The 26,740-nt window shown below is 43.4% G+C and overlaps 1 protein-coding gene across 1 annotated transcript; it reads right to left on the bottom strand.

The window, feature by feature from the left end:
- Positions 1 to 946: 946 nt before the first annotated feature.
- Positions 947 to 7,636, bottom strand: LOC125550902 (autophagy-related protein 13b-like). Its single transcript, XM_048714018.1, has 3 exons — positions 5,684 to 7,636; positions 5,392 to 5,543; positions 947 to 1,543 (listed from the first exon to the last, which is right to left on the bottom strand). The coding sequence occupies exons 1-3, from the start codon at positions 6,932 to 6,934 to the stop codon at positions 1,174 to 1,176; spliced, it is 1,773 nt and encodes a 590-aa protein (XP_048569975.1). The 5' UTR covers positions 6,935 to 7,636; the 3' UTR covers positions 947 to 1,173.
- Positions 7,637 to 26,740: the final 19,104 nt, after the last annotated feature.

Raw genomic sequence — 26,740 nt, 5'->3', positions numbered from 1 at the left:
CTCTACCACTGCTTCAAGGGTAAAACTGTATTTTCTTTCTTCTTCTCTTTGGTTCCTTTTTGCTTAAGGGAAATTCATTCTGCACCAAAGCGTATATACAACAGTGAACATAGGTTACAAAAATGGCAATAGCAAAAAGTTGCAGGTTAGAGAAGGAAGCATCATACCGAACGTTCTGAAATTTCACGCAATACTTGGCCCATCAGGACATGCTACATTATAGCCCATTTCACGAAAATATTCAGCAAACATAATTCCTGGATTAGAGGCATATAGGACGCACTCAAAGGCTACATCGTAAAAAATTAAAAAATCTGATTTTTTGTAGCAAACTTTGACAAATTCCTTGGGTGCTTACAAAAAAATTATAATGAAATGGCATTCATGAAAGTTGTGACAAAAAAAATCGATGCTCCAAAAATGCTATTTCTAAAGCATTTTGGACTGCTGGTTTTTTTTTTGCCATGACTTCCACCAATGTCATTTCATGATTAAATTTGCCAAGCACTCAAACCATTTGTCAAAGTTTTCCACACAAAAAGTTCAGAAATTTTCGAAACCTTTTCGGATTTTACTGTTCATGAGCTCGGGAGCAGACTTTCGTGGACACCTGCCCTTTCCTTAACAAAACAGCTTTGCTTGGGGTGATCTGCCATGTGGGACCGGGTGAAGTAAACATGGACTCGCTACAGTCGGGCTCATCGCCGAACGCCGGCCAGGGCCAGCGATGCACGGTGTGAGCGCTGCCGAACTCCAAATTCTGATTCCTAGCACTGCCAAACCCAAACGATAAAAGAAGCTCCTGTCTTTTGACAGGCAAACTCGATCTACATCCGACTCCAGATCCTTTACCGTGCAGCACTAAAGACCAGCAGGTCAGATTACCAGCATCAGCAAGGAACATCCAACTCCATATGGGCAGAATAAACATTCACCAAAAACAATCTGATCGAAGCAGCTAGGCATTTCGGTTTTCAACTTTACACAAAACCCATAGCTGGGCCTTCATCTCAGGGCAGCTGGATGGATGGGTATTGTCATATAACTTATACATATAGATTTTGGCCGCACCCTAGTAGCTACTAGCAACTAAGGTATGGGGGGTGGGAATCGTCAGCTACCTTATAATACATATATGTACACAAGTCTTTTCGTCGTCATACTGTATGTTTGCTAAGGATCTCCATCGGCGGGTTTCTCCCCCATCTTGCCATCATCCCGGGGCAACGCTTTCGCACGGTCCAGTATCGATTCTCTGATAGCCTTGTATTTCTTTAGCTCCTCCAGTGCGTCCGCTGCCGTCTTTGATTGGAGCAAGGCAGAGCTTGATGCCATGTCGCCGTGTTCCTCGGTCATGACCCTCTGAACTGAAGATTCTTGAGGAACTGGGGGAGGAGCTTCGATTGATGGGCGGCTTGCCCTGAGGCCCGGGGCCGTCTTGAGCATGCGCACAAGAGCGCCGATGCCTGCAGCTGGAGTCCTTGTCATCGAGCCTCCAGCGTCCTGGTTTGTCTCTTGGCCCTCCCTATCCGAGATACCAACCCTGGAAAATTTCGAGTTTAGCTTGCGTGAATCAAGATAGGTGGATATCCGAGGAATGAAAAGACAAGTAAATACATTGCTCCCTTCCACTGTGTCTTCTTAACTTACACTAATAATAACATAATGTTAACTGCTAATGTCTGCATTGCTGGATAGGAGGATAAATGCATAGTGATCAACTTAACCCAACATTATCAAGTTAACAGAACATTTAGTCAGTCAACGTGGAATAAGCTTTACTTCCTAGAACCTTCTTGCTTAACAAAATGGTGTACAAATGGTACAAATAATAACTAATTATAACAGCAAACAAAGAACAAAGAGTGGTTTATCCTGCAAAGAGTAACTTCATATGCTGGATAAGTAATTCCCCAACCTGTTTGGCAAACCATATTCAATCATCAAGGGGTGATTGGCTTCCTGAATCACCACCGGCTGGCCCATTGGGGGCTGGGATAGGCTGGTTTAGCAAGACAGGCTATGGGGTAGGTAAGGGCGGTTGTTTGGTTAGTTGCAGGACAGCATGAGTGATTACAACTTAAAACTATAATGTGGTTAGAAACACTTTGAAAACCGTTAAAATGTTACGCTCCACCCCACTGTTCATTATTCTACATTATACAACTTTTAATATACCCTAATCCATTTAACCTCAGTTCAAAACTGCGACACTTATTTTGGATCAGAGGTAGTAGTACAAATAATCAATATACATGCTAATTATAAAACTACCAACTTAATTGGCTAGAAGACATGGTTATTAAAAGTATATGCTCGATAGCAACATGTCACAGCACCCACTTGATACACATTAATTACCCTTAATTAGTCGCATTGTGTACTAATCATTTGATAAAGATTAGTACGTGCTAGCCACTGAAAAAATTGCCTGCATGCGGGGGAAGCTTGATATGAGCTTCTGACTGCTCTATTTTTGACAGGATATGAGCTTCTGCTCTAGCCTGGCTCTGGAGATGCACCTGCATCTGACAACCTGGCCAGCTGATGCAGGCCACCCGACCATTGCGAGGTTCCCAATAAGATGCCACACTACTGGACCAAACTCGTCGGGATGCACCCTAGACCCTACCAATCACACTCCAGCATGCATGACCACATCCTAAGAACAAGAATTACAAGGGGATTAAAAAAATACTGAATGACATTTAGCTCCTATGTGCCATATGAACATTTGGCGCTATATGCTTATATCGATTTGAGTATAACTAATGGTCTGCAAATAGGATATGGACAGTGAACGGTCAAGTACTTTTATCCATATAATAATTTCATGCTCAGAAGGACACCTTTCAATATTTGGGGTCAATGCTACGGAAGGATGGGGATATCGATGAAGATGTGAACCATCGAATCAAAGTAGGATGGATGAAGTGGCGCCAAGCTTCTGGTGTTCTCTGTGACAAGAGAATGCCACAAAAGTTAAAAGGCAAGTTCTATAGGATGGCGATTCGACCCGCAATGTTGTATGGCGCTCAGTGTTGGCCGACTACAAGGCGACATGTTCAACAGTTAGGTGTGGCGGAGATGCGCATGTTGAGTTGGATGTGTGGCCACACAAGGACCGGGTCCGGAATGATGATATACGAGATAAAGTTGGGGTAGAACCGATTGAAGAGAAGCTTGTCCAACATCGTCTGAGATGGTTTGGGCATATTCAGCGCAGGCCTCCAGAAGCTCCAGTGCAAAGCTGATGGCTAAAGCGTGCTGATAATGTCAAGAGAGGTCGGGGTAGACCGAACTTGACATGGGAGGAGTCCGTAAAGAGAGATCTGAAGTATCACCAAAGAACTAACCATGGACAGGGGTGCGTGGAAGCTTGCGTGCCAGAACCATGAGTTGGTTGTGAGATCTTACGGGTTTCAACTCTAGCCTACCCCAACTTGTTTGGGACTAAAGGCTTTCTTGCTGTTGTTGTAAAAATCTCATGCTCATTGCCTAAAATAAACTTTTCATTTTCATAGAGTTAAACTTAGAGTATGCATGATATTTTCACTTCGAATGTCTACCTACTTGATTGTGAAATCCTTGAAGAGTCAGAATGCAACCATTTTTTACTCCAAAAAAAGAGCATATATCCTCATTCCACACTGCCCACTCCTATATACACCACACGAGACTTTATCAAAATCAAGCCAGACTCGACTCAAACCGGGGGGTGGCCCATATTGGTCCAAGGGTAGGGGATAAGCTAAGTACCCAGCCTTTCAATGTTTAGCTCCAAGCTAAGAACAAGATGAGGTATCAGAGCTTGTTTGCAATAATACCGAATTAGTAACAATTGCTTACAGTGTCTAGCACCTTCCATATTGCCTTCTCAGGTTAACTGATGCAAGTCTACCCCCCACACAGCCTAACCCACATCTGACTGTTAGCCAAAAAAATCTCCTACTAAAGATATAGGTTACCTTTGATACTGGTCCAGAGCTTTTCATGTACACTGGAAGCTACCCCGTATGACAATCTTTATGTTTCTGTGAATGCAACACACTTATACACGTACTACGCCTAGAAAAAAGTAGAAGCCAGGCCGAAAAGTTGTGTGTGGCACAGTACATACTACATACTGAGCACTGAGAAACAAGGAGACAGAAACGAGCTAATGTAGGAAATAAGGAACTTAGGAAATAATGAGAACCTTGAGAAGTAGGAGGAGAAAACTTGAAAAATATTAAAATTAAGTCTCTCAAAAGTGGTTTCACTGAACAAAGATGAGCAGGTGTATATTCATCCTCACGCACAAGACTGTACTTTATATTTATCCTCTAGGTGGAAGACCGAGGATGGTTTCATTTGAACAACGGACAGCCCAGATAATTAAAATGCAGACATTTCAGAACTACAAACATTGCAAGTGATCAGCTAGCTTATCTCGATAATAGAAAGAACAAAATGTGTTCAAACCATCGAAAGAACCATGAAAAATGAGTTATCCGCTGATATATTGCAATTAGTGTAAGGAAAAAAGCTGCCCTGAGTTCTGACTTCTATAACAGAAATACAAGCATATTATATGTAGACACTGAACATCTATACTGGCACTTCTAAGCAAACATGATGCCTTCTCATTTAGAAAATACTAATACAATAACTGGATAATTTGCAACTTCAGTTGAATATAGTGAGTGCAACAAACAAGTTGATAGACCTAAATGAGCATTGGAGAAGTATATTATTGCCCTCTTATTGTGGAACAAATAACAAAAGCATCCAGTAACCTGAACTAACTATAGTATCTTGATTTCTGATTATTATTATTTTGCCTCTGAATATGTTTGTGTCTTAAACATCCATTATCCTTCATGAAGCTAACACATGGTAGTGGTTAGCTGCCATCGGTCCATATTTACTAGAGATTTAACATCCGTAAGATACAACAGTACAATTTGTGTACATGATGTCAGAAGCATGAAACATTACACCATGCAGTTTGAAAATGAATAACTGTGCATTTATCCTAGAGTTGCTGCTTCAAGGGCCACCTGAAATATAAGATGGTCCACAGCAGAATATGGGATTAATTTAGTTTTCAGATCACTGGGCATCTGACTGACATAGCCGTCTTAGTGAGATTCCACAACTACAGAATTGTCTTAACTAAACTAAAATAAAGGACAGCCCTGTAATTGCCAGATTTAGGATAAAGATATATGCTATTGCACTTGAGCCACTATGTGATACCAAAATCTATATGCAAGGAGAACCATACAAGTTTTCATGAGCATGTGCATGCAAAGGGAATCAGACACAAACAACAAGGAACAGCTTTAACACTTGGGTCCTATGGCACAATGTCATAATCATATTCTGAAAGGAGGAGACGGAAACTACCTGTTAAGTTGATCAATAATGATATCTCTATCTTCCCATGCAAATGCCAACTCCCGCTCATCCAGTTCATCCGTGATAAAAAGTTTGCTCGCAGTCCGAGTCAACTTCAGTCCATGAAAATATCCCAAATCATATTTATCAAAAGATAGCACCTGATCAAAGACAAAACCAGAAAATTCAACAGTAAAAATGTGAGGTGGATCCAAAAGCAGAACCTCGTAATAAAACTACTGTTGCTACAGCAAGCTACACACATTGCTTGAGAAGATAATAAAATAAACTATGTGATTACCTTTTGCATGGCCGTATTATTCTCAAATTCACCAAACCTGACCAAATCCTTCCTTACATTTGAATCTCCATCAGGCGATGGGGTTAGGTTGTAGTTTTGAGATGGGAGCTGGTGTTTACCCTTGAAAGATGGAGAAGGAGGCAGTCCACTACCTCCACCATCCCTCCCAGTGGGAATGACCACAGGAGCACTCTCATATCGGAACAAAGAATTTTTTGGGTAGCTAGCAGAAGGGGAACGGGATGGCGATGGTGACAACAGTGGTGACTGATAGCAGTCTTCAAATCCTGTACTTTTTTTCTTCCCAGAGGATATTGTGCTATGTGGATGCAAACATGTTAGAGGACTATCATGCAAAAGAGGAGATGGTGATACCGATGGTCTAGCTCCAGGGTCAATACTCCAACTGTGACGCCTAGTCATTGCAGCACAATCAGGTGCAATGCCATCTGAAGGCAGGGAATTGAACGTCCTGAGGAAGTCTGTTGTGGGGCTCCCGACATAATCCATTATAAGCTCTGTTGACATGTGTGTGGTTGGCTCTGGTGCTGCCACCACCTCCAGCACTGGCACATAAGAAACTGACAAGCTCAGGCGGCCAAACAGAGTTTCAATTGGAGCAAATGCATAGTGCTTCATCTCTGCATCCTCTGCCCTAGTAAACGGCTCGACGAATGATGATATCTTGTGTGACAGGTTAAGTGGACGGATTCTCCCAGATGAATTCAACTCCCTGAAGAGATTGTAGGCTGGCAAGAGCCTGACAACCAGATGCAATGACCGAAGTAACACTGTTGAGCCCTTGTATGTACTCCTGTACAAGCTATGATCCTCAGCCGGGCTGTTCCTAGACTTCCTGCTATGGTTCTTGCTGCCATTACCATTGCCACTGCCAGGCTTGCTGGTTTCATACTGTATCACCCACCTCTCTATGATCTTGCCACCCTCAGCACAGGTAGTGTTGGGATTGTCACGCCGGAGCATCACAATATCAATAACCAATGGCTCAAGATTGCTCTGTCTCCACAGGTCAAAGTTCTCAAGTGCAGCTGGGCAGTCCCGGAGGGCAAGGTTGAACCACCTGTCCCGTGGCTGGCTGCCAGAGAGCGGCGAAGATGGCGGTGAAGGCCGCGTGAAGCTGCGTGATGATTCGTAGGGCGAGCGGGACTCCAGGATGATGTGGAGGCTCTTGGCAAAGAACTCGGTGATCACTTGCTCCACCATGGGCGGCTCTGAGGCAGTGGTGGCCATAGTTATGTGGTTGGGGATGATGCCAAAAGCAAGAAGTTGGTCAAATTTGGAGCTACTGGAGGCCAAGAAGCCGGTGGAAAGTGCCAAAAACTGAGAATTTTGTGATTCTGGAGCCTCTCCGGCAGCTAGATGGCAAACAAAATTCACAAATTCTAGGTGGTCTAGAACTGCGATTTGATCTACGAGTTTGATTCCTTGGAGCAAGAGAGCGAAGCTACCAGATCAAATCCGATGAAATCGGAAGGCTCGCAGACAGAGCAAGAACCCTAAACTAAACCCATCAAGAACTGAAGAAGAAGAAGAAGAACAAAAAGTCGCCGCGCCTTGAAACTGCACAAAAAACGCAGCTTTTCACCCCGATTCCCCCACGCAACAAGCAGAGAAAAACACCAATTCCGTGGGGAGCAACGCAACGAAACTAAGAATCGCGCAAGAAAAAAAAAGTTTCGAGTTGAACGGAAGAACCCTAGCAAAATCCCTAGAAAGCTAAGCGAGCGCGCTCGTGGAATCCCGATTCGAGCCCAAGAAACTGGAAGGGGAGCCGCATTGGAAGCGAGCACCTGCTGTCTCGTGGAGGATCGGGGCGGCCGGGGCCTAGTAGTGGTTGCCGACCACGATGAGTCGCGGCGGAACTGGAGGTGGACTCATGACTCCATGGAGGGGGAGGGGATAAAAAAGAGATCTCCGGAAGCCGTTGGCTCCATGGAACAATTTTATCTTATTTCTCCTTTCCTTTCTCTAAACGACCTTTTCTCCTCGCTTTGTTACTTTATTATTGTCTTTCTTTCTTTTGCTGCCCGTAAAAACTGTATTTTTTTCCTTTGTTTTGTGCAAGTGTTCTCACAGCGCGTTTGGTTCGGGGAAATTAGAGATGGGGAATGAGAGTTGAGGGGTGAGGAGATTAAAAGTCCACTGTTTGATTAGAGGGAATGGGAGTTTAAGTGGGAAGGGGAATGGGAGTTGAGGAAACCAATTCCCACCTATTTCTTCACAGGGGTATCCTGTTAATTCGTGAGCAGAGTTTTATCCCGTGCTAATTCCCACCATATACCAAACAAGGGAATGGAAGTAAAAATCAACTTCCCATGACTAATCCCTCCATAAACATCCTGATGCAAACTCGCATTCTCATGTCCAAGTATTTACCAAACAGGATTCATAGACTTTTCCTAGCATATTTGACTGGTCGTATTTCTTATTCTTGGTTGACACGAGACATGACATGTATAATCCATTTTCAGAGACATGTATAATCCGTTTTCAGAAAAAAGAATGATGTTTGCTTCGTTCCCATACATCAGTTGCATATAATTTTCATGAGTTCTTTGTATAGGAAAAACATCATGGCAATTTATTTAATTTGGGATAAAGTAACATCATGGAGTATCAAGAGGTAAAAGAAAAGCATGTGTTACATCTATCCAGCATTATCTAATCGAGTGATCGTTGGTTTCATAGACTTTTCCCAGCATATTTGACTGGTCGTATTTCTTATTCTCGGTTGACACGAAATATGACACGTATAATCCGTTTTCAGAAAAAAGAATAATGTTTGCTTCGTTCCCATACATCAGTTGCATATAATTTTCATGAGTTCTTTTTATGGGAAAAACATCATGGCAATTTATTTAATTTGGGAAAAAGTAACATCATGGAGTACCAAGAGGTAAAAGAAAAGCATGTGTTACATCTATCCAGTCCTCACATATTTTAGAATGCATCTCCTAGCAAGAAAATGACACAAAATTCGTTGGAGGAAGACGTTTTGACACATTGGAGTGCTCCTAGCACTCTAACTAGGGGCCAGTTCTAAAATATTGGAGTGCTCCTAGCACTCCTAGCATTCCAATGTGCAAAAATTAGGGGTCAGTCCTAGCACTCTAACTAGGGGCCAGTTCTTTTGGCACATTGGAGTGCTCCTGATTTTTAAAATATGTTTTAAACATATTTTGAAATGTCACAAGATTCTGACAAAATGATTTCCGACTACATTTCGATATCCTACGTGCATAGAAACTCGTTTTGCGGAAAACCGATAACTTTTATGTCATATGTAAAAAAAGACAAAATATAGTGTTAAAAAGGCTTCATGAGACATTATTTTGTCTTTCTTACGCAAGGCGTATAAAATGTCAGTTTTTCATGAAACTTGGCGTGCGTAATACAATGTTGAGATGTACGCGTGAAATTTGTGTTTGGAATTTTTTGACATTTTGAAATATATTTTTTAATGGCAGGAGCATATGCTCCCATGTGCCAAAGTGAATTTCTCAAAGAGGACAATTATCTTAACACATAAGCAAAATACATCCCACATAAAAGAAATTTAAAAGTAGGCCTTTGGGGGAGTCGATTGCTAACTCTCCTCGTCCATCATCCACCAGCCACATCGTTGACATCATCATGACAGGGGGAGATGGATACCACGCTCCAAAAAACCATTGAAGCAACATCGCATCAATGCTTTGTGAGTCAAAGAAAGCGTCATTGTGGATGACAAAGCACATATCACGGTGCCACGTCGGCCGAGGTTCAACAACATGTTCCACGGCCTCCAATCCCATTGTCTCTGGTCGACGAAGACCACCGACTCTGTCTACCTGCATTCTTCAACCCAATGCCAAAACAACAACCACTAGGAAGAAACCATCGCTTGCCACATGAAGCAGTAGCTGACAGCAAACTCATGTACAAGACGATTTCCATACACTCCGCACAGCATCCCGAAGAAGAAGCCTTGAGATGGGCTCGGGGTGAGGGACACCTTATTCTCCACGGCGGCGCTTCCGTCATCCAGTCGCCACCATCCAGAACAAACTAGCTAGCCCTAGACTACCGATCGGTCGAACACTGAGCACCGGGATCCCCCACCCACCGTCGCCAACACTATAGGCAGACGGGAGAGGAATCCACGGGCATGTCCAACTGAAGATGACAGGGACTCGATCGTATCCTCTTCGCCTTGGAAGAGGAACAAAAAGTGGATCCGCTCGGCCGCGGTTGTATTCTGTAATCACTCATGGTCATGTCCTCTTTAGTTCACAGATTTTTTAAGACGTGTGAGTCAAAAAATGCATGATCAAACAGCTCATGGGATTTTATCCAGACACTATTTTATGACCTTTTCAGGACTGTGACGCCCCCGTTTATAATCTTGCACTAATCATACATGCATCATGCACGACCACAATTGGTGACTCACGTTAATATCACAATACAACTCTACGACGCAAAGTTAAACATAAATCTTTATATGGGTTTAGGGGGTGTCACAAGAACCTCTTTAAAACGTATGAGTTTTTCCTTAGGATTTCAGATTCATGGTATTTTTCTTTCTTACATGAGTTTTTTGATCCATATAGATTGCAAATCATAGAATTTTTTTTCTTCTGATTTATTTTTCTAAGGTTCATAGAGATTTTTCATTGACTCTAACCTCATCGGAAAGAATCCTACATATTTCTTCTGCACGATCAAACAATCATTCACTCTTATCGTATTAAAGATGACATGTATATTTAGAAAACTCTTCTATACCACTATATAGTGTCCGAAAAAACCTTCAATATTTGTTGTTGAATGAAGCCAATATCCAATGGTTGAGAGGTGACAAATTTGACTTGCTCCTCACTACACCAGATCTTGCCACGTGTACCATCCAGAAGATTCTATACTTGAGCTTAGACACAATCATAATATGCACAAAACTCAAAACAAACACCCTTCTCCTTTGTTCTAGATTCCCTGTACTTTAATTCTCCAACCTTTTTATATTAAGAGAATTGCTAGTCGTTTTTATTTTAACATTTACATTGCACAAAGTGCACAAAAACAAGTTCTTCAAAAAGATTATACAAAAGAATTTACATGTATATTTTACTTTATGTGTTTTGGGGGCTCGAAGATTTGGCATCATCTTACTAAAGTCCAGTTCTTTGTAAATGGAGCATTGAGCTATTCTTATATATTTCGCACGTGTTTTGTGTAATGTGTAGTATATATCACACAATCATCGAATATTCAGTAGCCGTAACTTGATTTTTAATGGTATAAGCATTGAGACTTAAACCTACATCTTACAATTCAACCATATGTGGCTCCAAATTTATATGTTTGCATATTATAACATGGTATATCGATATTCGGTCGTACTTACTCTCACATGCAAGGCACATGTAACTTACTCAACTGAAGTTTTAATCATGTTATCGCCAATCATCAAAAATGGGAGATTGAAAGTGCATTAGCGTCCCCTTTCGTGAGTATTTGGTGATTAAGGACAAATGGCGAAGAGGCTAATGTGTTACCAAGCGTAAACATGTTCTAGTCCCAAAAGTGATGGTTTAGCCAGAAGATCTCAAACATAAAAAGTTGTTGAAGGAGGCTTGAAGCTACAAGACTGGAGATAATTTTCTATTTGGTTTAGCTATTCAAAGAATCACACTTAGTATAGGACAAGTCGTATTATAAAGTGGGGCAAGGTATCAATATTGGCCGATGATGAAGCTTGGTGTTGCTCAGCTAGGATGATAAGTTTTCCACAACATAACCTCTAAAATCTATGAGAGAAAAGGTGTGTATTGTTTTCATATATACTGTTTTTTATGCCGGAAGTACCAAGATTGGCCTCTGCTGCAAGGGGGATTAGCTGAAGTAAGTTGTGACAATCTTATTGATCATCAATATTGATACAACCATACTTGGAGCCAGTGCCACCAAGAATGCTTTGTGTCGGGAGTTATGGAACCCTGTAATGTCTGCTAGAACTACGACGGTATTTCCCCAAAGAGGAAGGGACGATGCAGCACAACAACGGTGGGTATTTCCCTCAGTGATGAGACCAAGGTTATGGAACCAATAGGAGAACCGAGCAACACCATGCAAAAAGCACCTGCACACATATAACAAATACTTGCAACCCAACGTGTTAAAGGGGGTGTCAATCTCTTTCGGGTAACGGCGCCAGAAATTGGCAAAGGGACATGAGGGAGTTGTAATAAATTGATAGATCGAACGCCAAATAAAATAAAGTGCAGCAAGGTTTTGTATTTTTGGTTTAATAGATCTGAAAATAAAAGCAAAGGAAAATAGATCGCAAAGGCAAATATAATAAAGAAGAGACCCGGGGGACATAGGTTTCACTAGTGGCTTCTCTCGAGAAAAATGGCAAACGGTGGGTAAACAAATTACTGTTGGGCAATTGATAGAACTTCAAATAATCATGACGATATCCAGGCAATGATTATTATATATGCATCACGTCCAAGATTCCTGCCTGCATCTACTATTATTACTCCATACATCGACCGCTATACAGCATGCATCTAGTGTATTAAGTGAAAGAAATATGCCCTAGAGGCAATAATAAACTTGTTATTTATATTTCATTATATCATGATAAATGTTTATTATTCATGCTAGAATTGTATTAACCGGAAACTTCGTACATGTGTGAATACATAGACAAAAAAAGTGTCCCTAGTATGCCTCTACTTGACTAGCTCGTTAATCAAAGATGGCTAAGTTTCCTAACCATAGACATTTTTTGTCATTTGATGAACGGGATCACATAATGATGTGATGGACAAGGCCCATCCATTAGCTTAGCATAATGATCATTTCGTTTTATTGCTATTGCTTTCTTCATGACTTATACATATTCCTCTGACTATGAGATTCTGCAACTCCCGAATACCGAAGGAACACTTTGTGTGCTATCAAACGTTACAACGTAATTGGGTGATTATAAAGATGCTCTACAGGTGTCTCCGAAGGTGTTTGTTGAGTTGGCATAGATCAAGATTAGGATTTGTCACTCCGTGTATCGGAGAGGTATCTCTAGGCCCTCTCGGTAATGCACATCACTATAAGCCTTGCAAGCAGTGTGACTAATGAGTTAGTTATGGGATGATGCATTACGGGATGAGTAAAGAGACTTGCCAGTAACGAGATTGAACTAGGTATGAGGATACCGACGATCAAATCTCAGGCAAGTAACATACCGATGACAAAGGGAATGATGTATGTTGTCATGCAGTTTGACCGATAAAGATCTTCGTAGAATATGTAGGAGCCAATATGAGCATCCAGGTTCCGCTGTTTGTTATTGAACGGAGACGTGTCTCGGTCATGTCTACATAGTTCTCGAACCCGTAGGGTCCGCATGCTTAACGTTCGATGATGATTTGTATGATGAGTTATGTGATTTGATGACCGAAGTTTGTTCGGAGTCCCGGATAAGATCCCGGACATGACGAGGAGTCTCGAAATGGTCGCGAGGTAAATATTCATATATTGGAAGGTTATATTCGGATATCAGAATGGTTCCGAGTGATTCGGGTATTTTTCCGGAGTACCGAGGGGTTACCAGAACCCCCCCCCCCGCCGGTGAAGTGTTGGGCCAACATGGGCCTAAGGGAGAGAGAGTGAAGCCCACAGGAGGTGGTCGCGCCCCCCTCCTTGGTAGTCCGAATAGGACAAGGAGGAGGGGGCGGCGCCCCCCTCCCTTTCCCTCTCCCTCTCCTTCCTATTCCCTCCGGTGGAAGAAAGGAAAAGGGGGAGGGAGAATCCTACTTGTACTAGGAGTCCAAGCAGGACTCTCCCCATGGCGCGCCCCTCCTGGCCGCCGGCCTCTCTCCCCCCTCCTTTATATACGTGGCCAGAGGGCACCCCAAAGGACAACAGACAATCTCTTAGCCATGTGCGGTGCCCCCCTCCACAGTTTAACACCTCGGTCATATCGTCGTAGTGCTTAGGTGAAGCCCTGCGCTGGTAACTGATAACCCACAAGTATAGGGGATCGCAACAGTTTTCGAGGATAGAGTATTCAACCCAAATTTATAGATTCGACACAAGGGGAGCCAAAGAATATTTGAAGGTATTAGCAGCTGAGTTGTCAATTCAACCACACCTGGAGATTAATTATCTGCAGCAATATGATCAGTAGCAAAGTAGTTTGATAGTGTTGATGGTAGTGACAGTAGCAACGGTAACAGTAACAGTGATAGCAGTAATTTGTAGCAAGTGTAAGAGTGATGATAGCAATAGTAACACAACAAGATCAATAAGGATAAATTCGTAGGCATTTGATCGGTGACTTGTTGGATGATATTCATCATGAGACAGTTATAACCTAGGGCGATACGACACTAGCTCCAGTTCATCGATATAATGTAGGCATGTATTCCGTAAATAATCATATGTGCTTTATTAAAAGAACTTGCATGACATCTTTTGTCCTACCGTCCTGTGGCAGCGGGGTCCATATTGGAAACTAAGGGATATTAAGCCCTCCTTTTAATAGAGAACCGAAACAAAGCATTAACACATAGTGAATACATGAACTCCTCAAACTACAGTCATCACCAGGAGTGGGCCCGGTTGTTGTCACTCCGGGGTTGCCGGATCATAACCGTAGTAGGTGATGATACATCTCCAACGTATCTATAATTTTTGATTGTTCCATGCTATTATATTATCAACCTTGGATGTTTTATATGCATTTATATGCTATTTTATATGATTTTTGGGACTAACCTATTAACCCAGAGCTCAGTGCCAGTTTCTGTTTTTACCTTGTTTTAGGGTTTCAAAGAAAAGGAAAATCAAACGGAGTCCAATTGACCTGAAACTTCACGGAACTCATTTTTGGAAGGAAAGAAGCCTAGAAGACTTGAAGTGCACGTAAGGGAAGCTTCGAGGAGGCCACAAGGTAGGGGGCGCGCCCACCCCCCTGGGCGCGCCCTCCACCCTCGTGGCCCCCCTAACGTACTTCTTCCGCCTATATATCTCCATATACCCTAAAACATCGAGGAGCACAATAGATCGGGAGTTCCGCCGCCAGAAGCCTCCATAGCCACCGAAAATCAATCTAGACCCGTTCCGGCACCCTGCCGGAGGGGGCAATCCCTCTCCGGTGGCCATCTTCATCATCCCGGTGCTCTCCACGATGAGGAGGGAGTAGTTCTCCCTCGGGGCTGAGGGTATGTACCAATATCTATGTGTTTGATCTCTCTCTCTCTCTCTCTCGTGTTCTTGAGGTGATACGATCTTGATGTATCGCGAGCTTTGCTATTATATTTGGATCCTATGATGTTTCTTCCCCCCTCTACTCTCTTGTAATGGATTGAGTTTCCCCTTTGAAGTTATCTTATCGGATTGAGTCTTTAAAGATTTGAGAACACTTGATGTATGTCTTGCCGTGCGTATCTGTGGTGACAATGGGATACCACGTGATTCACTAGATGTATGTTTTGGTGATCAACTTGCGGGTTCCGCCCATGAACCTATGCATAGGGGTTGGCACACGTTTTCGTTGTGATTCTCTGGTAGAATTTTGGGGCACTCTTTGAGGTCCTTTGTGTTGGTTGAATAGATGAATCTGAGATTGTGTGATGCATATTGTATAATCATACCCACAGATACTTGATGTGACATTGGAGTATCTGGGTGACATTAGGGTTTTGGTTGATTTGTGTCTTAAGGTGTTATTCTAGTACGAAGTCTAGGGCTGTTTGTGACACTTATAGGAATAGCCCAACGGATTGATTGGAAAGAATAACTTTGAGGTGGTTTCGTACCCTACCATAATCTCTTCGTTCGTTCTCCGCTATTAGTGACTTTGGAGTGACTCTTTGTTGCATGTTGAGGGATAGTTATATGATCCAATTATGTTATTATTGTTGAGGGAACTTTTACTAGCGAAAGTATGAACCCTAGGCCTTATTTCCTAGCATTGCAATACCGTTTACGCTCACTTTTACCATTCGTTACCTTGCTATTTTTATATTTTCAGATTACAAAAACTATTATCTACCATCCATATACCACTTGTATCACCATCTCTTCACCGAACTAGTGCACCTATACAATTTACCATTGTATTGGGTGTGTTGGGGACACAAGAGACTCTTTGTTATTTGGTTGCAGGGTTGCTTGAGAGAGACCATCTTCATCCTACGTCTCCTACGGATTTATAAACCTTAGGTCATCCACTTGAGGGAAATTTGCTACTGTCCTACAAACCTCTGCACTTGGAGGCCCAACAACGTCTACAAGAAGAAGGTTGTGTAGTAGACTTCAGGTGACTATAACTTGCAAGATCGGATCTAAAACATGGATATAATGATGAATTCATAAACGGTTCAGATCTGAAATCATGGCACCCGGGCCCAAAGTGACAAGAATTAAGCATGGCAAAGTCATAGCAACATCAATAATTACATAATGGATACTAGGGATCAAGCCCTAACAAAACTAACTCTATTACATGATGAATCTCATCCAACTCCTCACCGACCAGCGAGCCTACGAAGGAAGTACTCACTCCCGGTGGGGAGCATCATGGAATTGGTGATGGAGATAGGTTGGTGATGACGAAGATCGAAGATCCCCCTCTCCAGAGCCCCAAACGGACTCCAGATCTGCCCTCTCGGGGAAGAACAGGGCTTGGCGGCAGCTCCGTCTCATGGATCGTGATAATTCTTTCTCCCTGATTTTTTTCTGGAATAATGTGATTTTATAGTATCAGGGGGGTCATCAGCGGGGCCACCAGCTGGGTACAACCCACCTGGGCGCGCCAGGAGAGGGGGGCGCACCCTGGTGGGTTGTGCCCACCCAGGGGCCCCTCTCCGGTAGGTCTTGGCTCCAGAAATTCTTATTATTGGTATAAAAAATCCTCAAAAAGTTTTGTTCCATTCCGAGAACTTTTATTTCTGCACAAAAACAACACCATGGTAGTTCTGCTGAAAATAACGTCAGTCCGGGGTTAGTTTCATTCAAATCATGCAAATTAGAGTCCAAGACAAGAGGAAAAGTGTGAGAAAAAGTAGATACGTTGGAGACATATCAACCCCCCAAGCTTAAACCTTTGCTTATCCTCAAGCAATTCAGTTGATAAACTGAAAGTGAGAAAGAAAAACTTTTACGAACTCTTTTGCTCTTGTTTGCATAAATAAGCTTAAACAACACCCAGGTTTTCAGCCAACATTATAACTAATCATGTCAACAATAACTCTTAAAGATTATAATGATTCATATCAATGACATAATCAGCTAGCGAGCAATAATAAGATATCTCAAACAACAACACGTTGTCAAAACAATCATGATATAATATGACAATACTAGTATCTCGCTAGCCCTTTCTGAGACCGCAAAACATAAATGCAGAGCACCTCCGAAGTTCAAGCAGCGACTAAACATTGTAATTCATGGTAGAAAAGATCTAGTCATGATGCACCCAACATTAGCTATACACAATGCATAAATCATGACCGTTGTGCTCTACTCAGTTTCTGGCGCTTGTTTATAGAAGGTGATGACACAACATAAAAGTAAATAGAAAGTCCCTTCGCAGAGGGAATCAATGATTTGCAGAGGTGCCAGAGCTCAATTTTTAAAACAGAGGTAAATGATATTTTGAGACATGCACCCTCCTTATTAACTTCACGACCATCAGTTATCAACATCTTCCATGCTAAGCATGCTAGTGGCGGTTCCCAAGCGGAAAGTAAAGGTGTTGACTCCATTGGGAGTTTTTGTTTGATTATGTAAGAGATGAACTCTTTTTGTATTTTGCAGTTTGGGACCGGGCATCCCTATTACCGCCCATTTCCTCGTGCGATGACAAGTGAATAAACACTCGACCTGAGGATAACATGCTTAGCACGAAAGATATCGACCACCTCCTGCCGTTCCATGAACGATCCAGGCACACAAAACGGATAATTTTTTTAGAAGTTTTTAGAGGTAGCACATGCAAATTTACTTAGGACGGCAGGGTAATACCGTATATAGGTAGGTAAATGGTGGACTCATCTGGAATAACTTTGGGTTCAAGGTTTTTGATGTACAAGCAGAATCCCCACTTAGTATAGGCGAATGCTAGCAATTTTAAGATTGGGAAGCGGCCAGCTAGAGAGCAACAACGATCATGACCAGGCATTATGCATAAGTACCATTGGACACTAGCATGAGTAGGATATGAACACCATGAACATGAACATTATAGAGGCTATGTTGGTTTTGATTCAACTACATGCATGAACGTGTACCAAGTCAAGCCACTCGAACATTCAGAGGAGGATACCATATCATCATACTACATCACAATCATTTTAACGCTATGTTGATATCCATGATAAATCATTATTAACTCCCAGCTACTTATGCATGGCATGAGAAACTATAATCTCTAATTGTCATTGCAAACATGTTTAATCATAATGGGCTGAAGCATGGGCACTAGGTTAAACATATTTACACACACAAGACAAGTCGATTTCATACCAGTTTCTCTTTGCCACGGCCAGTTCATCGGATGCTGTCATTATTGCCTTTCACTTGCACGACCGAATGATATGAAAATAATAATAGTGCAAGAGTGCCATGGACTAAGCTGGAATCTGCAAACATTTTATTCAACAGGAGAAGATAGGGTAAAATGGGCTCTTATTAGTTCAACAGTTATTCATATGAGAGCCACTCAACATTTTCATCGTGGTCTTCTCCTCGGTACAACTCGAATAAAAGAAGAATTTCAAAGAAACACACTGATTTTTTTTTGGAGTTTTTGGTTTTTTTCTTCAACAAGCAAATTGTCGTGGAATTGACACGGCAGATGTCCTAGAGCAAGGACTTAGTCGTAGGGCCATCGCACTAGGAAGCTTAAAGGGGTTAATCGGGACAAAGGACACACGGGAGAGTTTTTATACTAGTTCGGCCCCTTACGATGAAGGTAAAAGCCTACGTCTAGTTGGGATTGGTATTGCTGAGGTTTCGATCTCCAAGAGGCTCAACTCGCCGACTTGGTTCTTTTTCCCCTAAACCGCCGCCGGGTCGTCCCCTTATATACACGGGTTGACGCCTGGTGTCCTATAGAGTCCTGGCCGGCTCATAATCGTGTCCGGCTCGGTGACTTCCTTTACATACCTTTCTTTACAAGTCTTTCCTTACATACGGCGGTTTACAGTATCAGGCCTTAAGCCGGCCCCAGGCCTTTGGGCCTTCTATACATTTAGTAAACTATCATCTTGAATGTTTATCGGGCTTCTTATGTAACCCGCCATTAGGACTGACCCGACCCCTCCTGGGCGGGTCATACTGGTAGTAATATTCCCAACATTAGGCCCCAGGTTGACTTTGAACTTTGTTCTTTGTTAATCTTCAATACTTAGATGGAATTCATCCTCTGTCTGAAAACTTCTGTAACCCGCCGTGACGTCATCTTCTGAAAACACAAAAAACTTTCATGATGTCATCTTCCAACAGATCTTTTAATTTTTAATACCTTCCGAGAATCGAGGCACCCGTTTAGTTGGATAATCATTATTCGGGTCTCCTTGATTTTCGCGCCTACCTGTTCGCGTACTCCCTTATAAATAGGCACGACCTAGGTCTTTTTCATTCTCCCCCTTCAGTCGTCTTCCTCCTCTCGCTGTTTTGCTGCCGCTCGAGCTCTGCCGCCGCCGCCGCAGATCCCCTCGTCTTCTTCACCTCAGGCCGCCGCATCAACCTGATTTGACCAGAGAAAACGCGACAAACCTCCGCAGTAGCCCTGTATCTGTAAGTCCCTTTCCTTCTCTGCCTTAGATCTGCATTTCAGCTTCTCGAGTTCGTCGGTGTTCATCACAGACTCTTGGTAGATTTCACCTCCGATGCCCTTTCCTGATCGTCCGATAGTGTAGAACTGCTGCAGTAGCTATTTGGTATTCATTTTTGATAGCAGTAGATCTCTTTCTCCTGTATAGATGCTTTGTTAGCTGATCAACTCATCTGTACTGGTTTTTTAGGTCTAGAATATTTTCTTTTGGGACAGCCATTTGATCCAAAATAGTAATGATAACTTGGTGAAACTTGTTTATGCCAACACTTAGCTGAATCTGCTCTCTGAGAAAATCTGTAGTCATGGCGGCTTACCACTCTGGCTTTCTTTTCCTTATATGTCATTAGCCCTTAGCTTAAGCCACCGTTACTTGTTTTACAACTTCAACCTTTTGCTGTAAATTGAAACGGCATGTTGTTTTTCCTTTTCCAGTCCCTTGCACATCATGCCGTCAAAGACACCCACCATCTGCAATTGGGTCCCCTCAAACCATAACCGAGGAGCGTCTGAAAGAGTTCTTCCTCATTGGATTTCTGTCCTCAAGAAACATCATGTCTTATCGTGCTCCTGACCCGGAAGAAGAACGACCCAATCCAAAAGAGGCGAAGTGATCGTATTTACTGATCACATGAACTAGGGCTTCTCACCGCCCAGCTCAAAGTTTTTCAGAGAAGTTCTTCACTTTTTCAAACTCCATCCTCAGGATATTGCGCCCAATTCCATATCCAATATTTGTAACTTCCAAGTGTTCTGTGAGGTATATCTTCAGCAAGAGCCGACTGTGGAACTATTTAGAGAGTACTTCTATCTGAACCGGCAGAACGAGTGCACCAATGGCCTTAGCTTAGAACTTGGAGGCATCTCAATTCAGCGTCGGCAGGGTGCGGTTTTCCCTCTCATAGTTTTACCAAGTCACCCAAAGGACTGGAACCAAACTTGGTTTTACTGTCAGGACATCTCACCCGCCAACGAGAAGCCACTGTCGGGTTACCGCCCCGATCGTCTTGACACCAGATAAACTTACCGTCGCTGAACGCAAGAAGCTGCTTCCATCTATTAGAAGAATCAACGGTTTGTTAGGGAACGGTTTAACCGAAGTCGATCTAACCCGCTGCTGGATCTCATGGCGGATTATTCCATTAAGCCATCGTTCAAAGTTGATGTATGAATATGGTGGAGACCTGGACGACTCTCTCCGTCATACCCCGGTTCAACTAACCGAGGAGGACGTTGTCGCAATGTTAAATGTTTTGGTGAATGCGAAGTATGAAGATTGCAGTGTTGTTGGGTTAAATCCCTTCTGTAAATTTAACCCGGTACCAGAAGTAAGGATATTCTGATCTTTTTTCCTTTGTATTTTGTCCAGCCGTATTGTTTATCACTGATCCCTCCTCTTGTCTTTGTAGGCAAATTCTGAATTTTGGAAAGTGAAATATGATCACGAAGCTGCCAAGAAGGCGAAACTTGCCGCCATGAACGCCAAGAAATCGACCCGGAGGACGAAGACAAAGAAGAAAACTACTGCTGAAGATTTAATGAAACTCGATGACACGTCTGACTCGGAGGTAGCCCTTGATTCCCTTGGCCAACTTTTTAACAATCTTATTGACACTGATCCTTACCAGGATGACACTGGGGCCAGTCAGGCCGGGGAAGTAGAGGTAACTATCATTTCCTCCGACTCAGAGCCCTTACCAAGACACAAAGTTCGATGAGTGATCCGTAAAGTAAGATTTTCTAACCCCTTAGCTCACTTGGATCCCAACTTTCATTTGAAAAAGCAGCAACATGAAAGCCGCCGTGAAGTTGAGATTGAAGATGAACCGACTGTCGCCCTTCAACATACCCCTCGAAAATGCCCGACCGAGGTTTACTTATTACTGTCCTTAACTTGTTTTAATGAATCCCGCTCCTTGTACTTCTTTTAACTCCTTTCTTTTACCTTTTCAGGAGGTGTCTCGTTCCTCAGGCGACTCATCACAAACACAATTTCCGGCTTTCAAGACTGCTCCTGGCTAATCAGAAATCCTCTTTTCTTTCGGGTTGATCAATTGTATCTTGACGCTGACTATCCTGCTATATTTTTTCCTTAGCGGCCAGGCTAAATCCAAGAAGGCGAAGGCAGCAAAACCGGTGGAAGAACCGCCAGTATTAGCATCTGACCTGGCTAGGCCGCCTTCTCCATTAACTGCCACCCCAGAAGACCCGCCTATTGTCAATGAAGTAAATCCTCCGGAGCCGTCCCTTGACAAAGCCACTATGAATCCTTCTACAGCTGGACCATCAAGCTCAACTGATCCGCTGTCTCCACGTGTTCGAGATGTTCAAATTACTGGGAGTCGCTTTGTTGAGCCGGGGAACCCAACGGTGTTGGCTCGATGCACAGCAAAGCAAGAAGCATTGGAGAGGCAGAAGGTTCACTTTGATGTTGCCAATTATGACCGTCTCAATGCCAGTGATATCTTATCCGGCTATCTCAGTCATGTACACTCCAGTCGTGAGTCTGAGATCGAGATGGTCAAGCAGCTTCAGTTGAAGTATGAGGTACATTGTTTCCGGTTTACTAATATTCCTTTAGCCCCCAAGTCTTCAGATTATGAGAGAAACAGAATAACATGTAGGCTTAAAGTACAGTCCAAGACTTTTACCTCTGAATCTTTGCCTCATATTGATAGAAACAAAAACTTCACCTATAGTCCCCAAGGACCGGTTTATTTTGACCATCAATGAATCGGGACTTTAGAATTTAAAATCTTCTTCAAAATACTTAATCCTCCGGTTTAACCTTGATAAATTTGCTGAACTGCGTACATTAGCCCCCAAGTGCCAAGTGCTGTTACTTTGTAAGGGACTTGGGACTTTAAATATGTTTGTAGAGTCGTAAAAATTTGATTTGGCATACATTAGCCCCCAAGTGTCAAGTGGTTTACTCGTAAAGTACTTTGAGACTTGAATCTTGAATTTGGATATTTGAATTTGAAACCAAGTCTTGACTTATCCGGACGTTTCACAGAATGCCTTGTCGGAATTGAACTCTCAATTGTCGGATGCAAAGACCCGGCTAGCAAGTCAAGAGTCCGAAATCAAATCTTCCACTTCCAAACTGCAAATGAGTCTTTCTGCAACGGAAAATTTGAAGACCAGCTTTGCTACCAAGGAGAAGGCTTGGGAAAATGAGAAAACACTCCTGACCCGACGAGCTGAGACAGCCGAAACAGCTCTGAAAGAAATTTCAATAGAGCTGAACAGTTGAAAGGCCGGGTGTCTCAGATGGTTGCTGCTATCTTTGGTAAGCTGCCTAATTTGACCTTTCGTATAATTTTTGCCAAACCAGAATATGATCCGCCAACTTACTCTGTTAAAAATATATGCAGGTCCGCGAAGTAAAAATCTGAGCCAAGACCCGTTGATTAAACTGAAGGCAGTATACACCTTGGTTGAACAATTGTATATTGGTGCACAACGGGCTCTGGCCGCTATCTCTCCTGCAAATCAAGGACCCAACCGGCTTAGCGATGTCCTGAAGAAGCTGTCCATCCTTCTTGCTAGTTTCCAAGAAGTAAAATGCTCCTGCGCGCGAGCCGGAGCTTTGACTGCCCTAAGCCGCTCCAAGGCTTGGGTGCCAGACCTAGACCCGGCGGACGTAGCAAGAGGTTACCCTACTGTGAAGGAGGACGAGTCTCCGTTTGATCAGGATGATTTCATAGCGTGCGTACGCGAAGTCCGGCCTCAGGCGACTAGTCTTGGAGATGACACCAATGTTGACAAGTACCAGCCGGGTTTTGATAGTGAAAATAAGGGTTAAAACTAACTCTTGAGTTAACGCAGCGGGTAAACGCGTATAGGTAAAAACCATACCTTGTCCTTGTTGATCCTTAGATCATCGGTTTTAATAATCCGGGTGGTGAACTTTGGATCCTTGAGCCACCAGCTTGAATAACTTGGGCAGCTGTGTTGTCCCATAATTGAGTCGGTGAAGAAAACCAGGCTATCTTATTTGTAATATTGAAACAACAAAAGCTAAAAGGAAAGCAACAGATAATAAACATAATTTTAACTCTGTATTCAAAAGGCTGGGGGTTTCTGATTCGAATACGATCAGTAAACCGGACCAAATGGGTTAAGCTAAGGTTCGAATACGACCATATAGCCCCCAGTGGCTTTGGCGTTGCGCCGATCAAGAGGGTACTGACAACTATGTCCTCTTTGGTTCGAATACGACCTATGTTTGAACAGGAAGCCCCCAAATGACCTTGAGAGGTTTTTAACGACCTTGATTCAAATACGATCCAAGTTGGACTCAAAAGGGGTTAAGCTATGATTCGGATACGATCAAGAAGCCCCCGAGTGAGTTTGGCCTTGAGCCGATCAAGAGGGTTACGACAACTATGTTCTCTTTGGTTCGAATACGACCTATGTTTGAACAGGAAGCCCCCAAGTGACCTTGAGATTTGCAGCTAGATTCGGATACAATCATAAGCTGGACCAAAAAGGTTAAACTTGATTCAAATATGATCAGCTCCTTAATAGTCATTTTTAAGTAAAAATAATAAAGATGTATAGTCTGTGAAAAGAAAAGAGACCGATGGTCTTACTTTATTGCTTATCATAGTATATACAACGTTAACGTATGTACATGTTGAGAGCCGGTGGCTCAGGTGTAATATGGCCGAAGTTGAGCAATGTTCCATGGCCAGCGGGTCTCCTCTTCCGACTTACGTGAGTATGCATGCTCTCGAACGTCAATGAGGTAGTATGACCCATTGTTTAAATTTTTACTGACCACAAAGGGTCCTTCCCAAGGTGGGGATAACTTGTGTGCATCGGAAAGATCCTGGATGAGCCGGAGCACCAAGTCGCCTTCCTGAAAAGTCCTGGACTTAACCCGACGGCTGTGATAATGACGCAGGTCCTGTTGATAAATTGTTGACCGCGCCGCTGCTAAGTCTCTTTCTTCATCCAACAAGTCAAGCGCATCCCGTCTGGCTTTTTCGTTGTTAGCTTCAACATAAGCTGCCACACGGGGCGAGTCATGAGGATGTCACTAGGCAACACTGCTTCTGCTCCATAAACCATGAAGAAGGGTGTGTAACCCGTAGACCTATTGGGCGTAGTGTTGATGCTCCATAACACTGAGGGTAACTCCTCTACCCAACAACCCGGCATTCGCTGTAAAGGAACCATAAGCCGGGGTTTTATCCCTTTCAGAATTTCCTGATTGGCTCTCTTAGCTTGACCATTGGATTGAGGATGAGCTACAGAAGAAACATTAAGCCGGATGTGCTCTCGCTGACAAAACTCTTCCATGGCCCCTTGGGACAGATTAGTGCCATTGTCCTGATAATACTGTGTGGAAAACCGAAACGGAAGATTACTTTTTTCATAAACTAAACCGCCATGGTTGCATCACACTTACTCACAGGCTCTGCCTCAACCCATTTGGTGAACTTATCAACTGCCACCAAGAGATGTGTATTTTTATCCTTAGACCTTTTGAAAGGTCCCACCATGTCAAGCCCCCCAGACCGCAAACGGCCAAGTGATTGGAATCATCCGGAGCTCTTGAGTCGGCACATGCGCTCGTCGTGCAAATTTTTGACATCCATCACATCTACTGACCAGATCTTCTGCATCAGCGTGAGCCGTCAACCAGTAAAAACCGTGACGAAACGCTTTGGCCACTAAAGATTTTGACCCGGCGTGATGACCGCAATCGCCTTCATGGATCTCACGAAGGATTTCTTGACCTTCTTCGGGGGAAACACACCGTTGAAACGCTCCGGAAACACTGCGATGAAATAACTCTCCATCCAAAATCGTCATGGACTTAGATCGCCGAGTTATCTGCCGAGCCAGGGTCTCATCTGCTGGCAACTCTCCCCGGGTCATGTAAGCCAAGAACGGCATCGTCCAATCTGGGATGACATGAAGAGCCGCTACCAACCGCACCTCCGAGTCAGGAACAGCTAAATCTTCTTCTGTGGGCAACTTGACAGAGGGGTTATGGAAAACATCCAAAAAGGTGTTGGGTGGCACCGGCTTACGCTGAGACCCCAGCCAGCTTAAAAGCATCAGCTGCTTCGTTCTTTCGACGGTCAATGTGTTCCACCTGATAACCTTTAAAATATCCTGCAACAGCATCGACCTCTCGGCGATAAGCCGCCATGAGAGGGTCTTTGGAATCCCACTTGCCAGACACCCGTTGAGCCACTAGATCTGAGTCACCAAGACATCTGACCCGGCTCAAGCTCATCTCCTTTGCCACTCAAAGACCCTGGAGCAAGGTTTCATACTCTGCTGCGTTGTTAGTGCATGGAAACATCAACCGTAACACATAACAAAATTTATCACCTCGTGGGGAAGTTAACACAACTCCAGCCCCCGAGCCTTCCAATTGCCTGGATCCATCAAAATGAATAGTCCAATATGTGTTGTCCGGCTTCTCTTCTGGCATCTGCATCTCTGTCTAGTCATTGATGAAGTCAACCAGGGCTTGAGACTTAATTGCAGTACGTGGAACATACTTCAACCCATGAGACCCAAGCTCAATTGCCCACTTGGCGACTCGCCCCGTGGCTTCTCTGTTTTGAATAATGTCTCCCAAAGGAGCAGAGCTAACCATAGTGATTAGATGTCCCTGAAAGTAATGCTTAAGCTTCCGGCTTGCCACGAACACCCCATAAACAAGCTTCTGCCAATGTGGATATCGTTGCTTAGACTCAATTAGCACTTCACTGACATAATAAACCGGCCGCTGAACCGGATGCTCTTTGCCAGCCTCCTGGCACTCTACCACAATAGCCACACTAACAACCCGTGAGTTGGCAGCTACATATAACAATAGCGGCTCTTTCTCAATTGGAGCAGCCAGGACCGGTGGCTCAGCCAGTTGTGCCTTCAGATCCTCAAAAGCAGCGTTCGCAGCATCGCTCCAAACAAAAACATCCGTTTTCTTCATCAACTGATACAGAGGCATAGCCTTTTCCCCTAACCGGCTTATGAACCGGCTCAAAGCAGCCACACGACCCGCCAGTCGCTGAACATCATTGATGCAGGTTGGTTTGGCTAGAGATGTAATTGCCTTGATTTTTTCCGAGTTAGCTTCAATACCTCGGTTAGACACCAAAAAACCCAAGAGCTTGCCGGCTGGCACTCCAAAAACACACTTGGCCGGGTTAAGCATCATTTTGTAAACCCGAAGA

This window comes from Triticum urartu, chromosome 4, assembly GCF_003073215.2.
Source record: "Triticum urartu cultivar G1812 chromosome 4, Tu2.1, whole genome shotgun sequence".
Taxonomy (NCBI): domain Eukaryota; kingdom Viridiplantae; phylum Streptophyta; class Magnoliopsida; order Poales; family Poaceae; genus Triticum; species Triticum urartu.
Note: the sequence above shows the minus strand (reverse complement) of the source record. Positions and strands in the feature narration are given on the sequence as shown.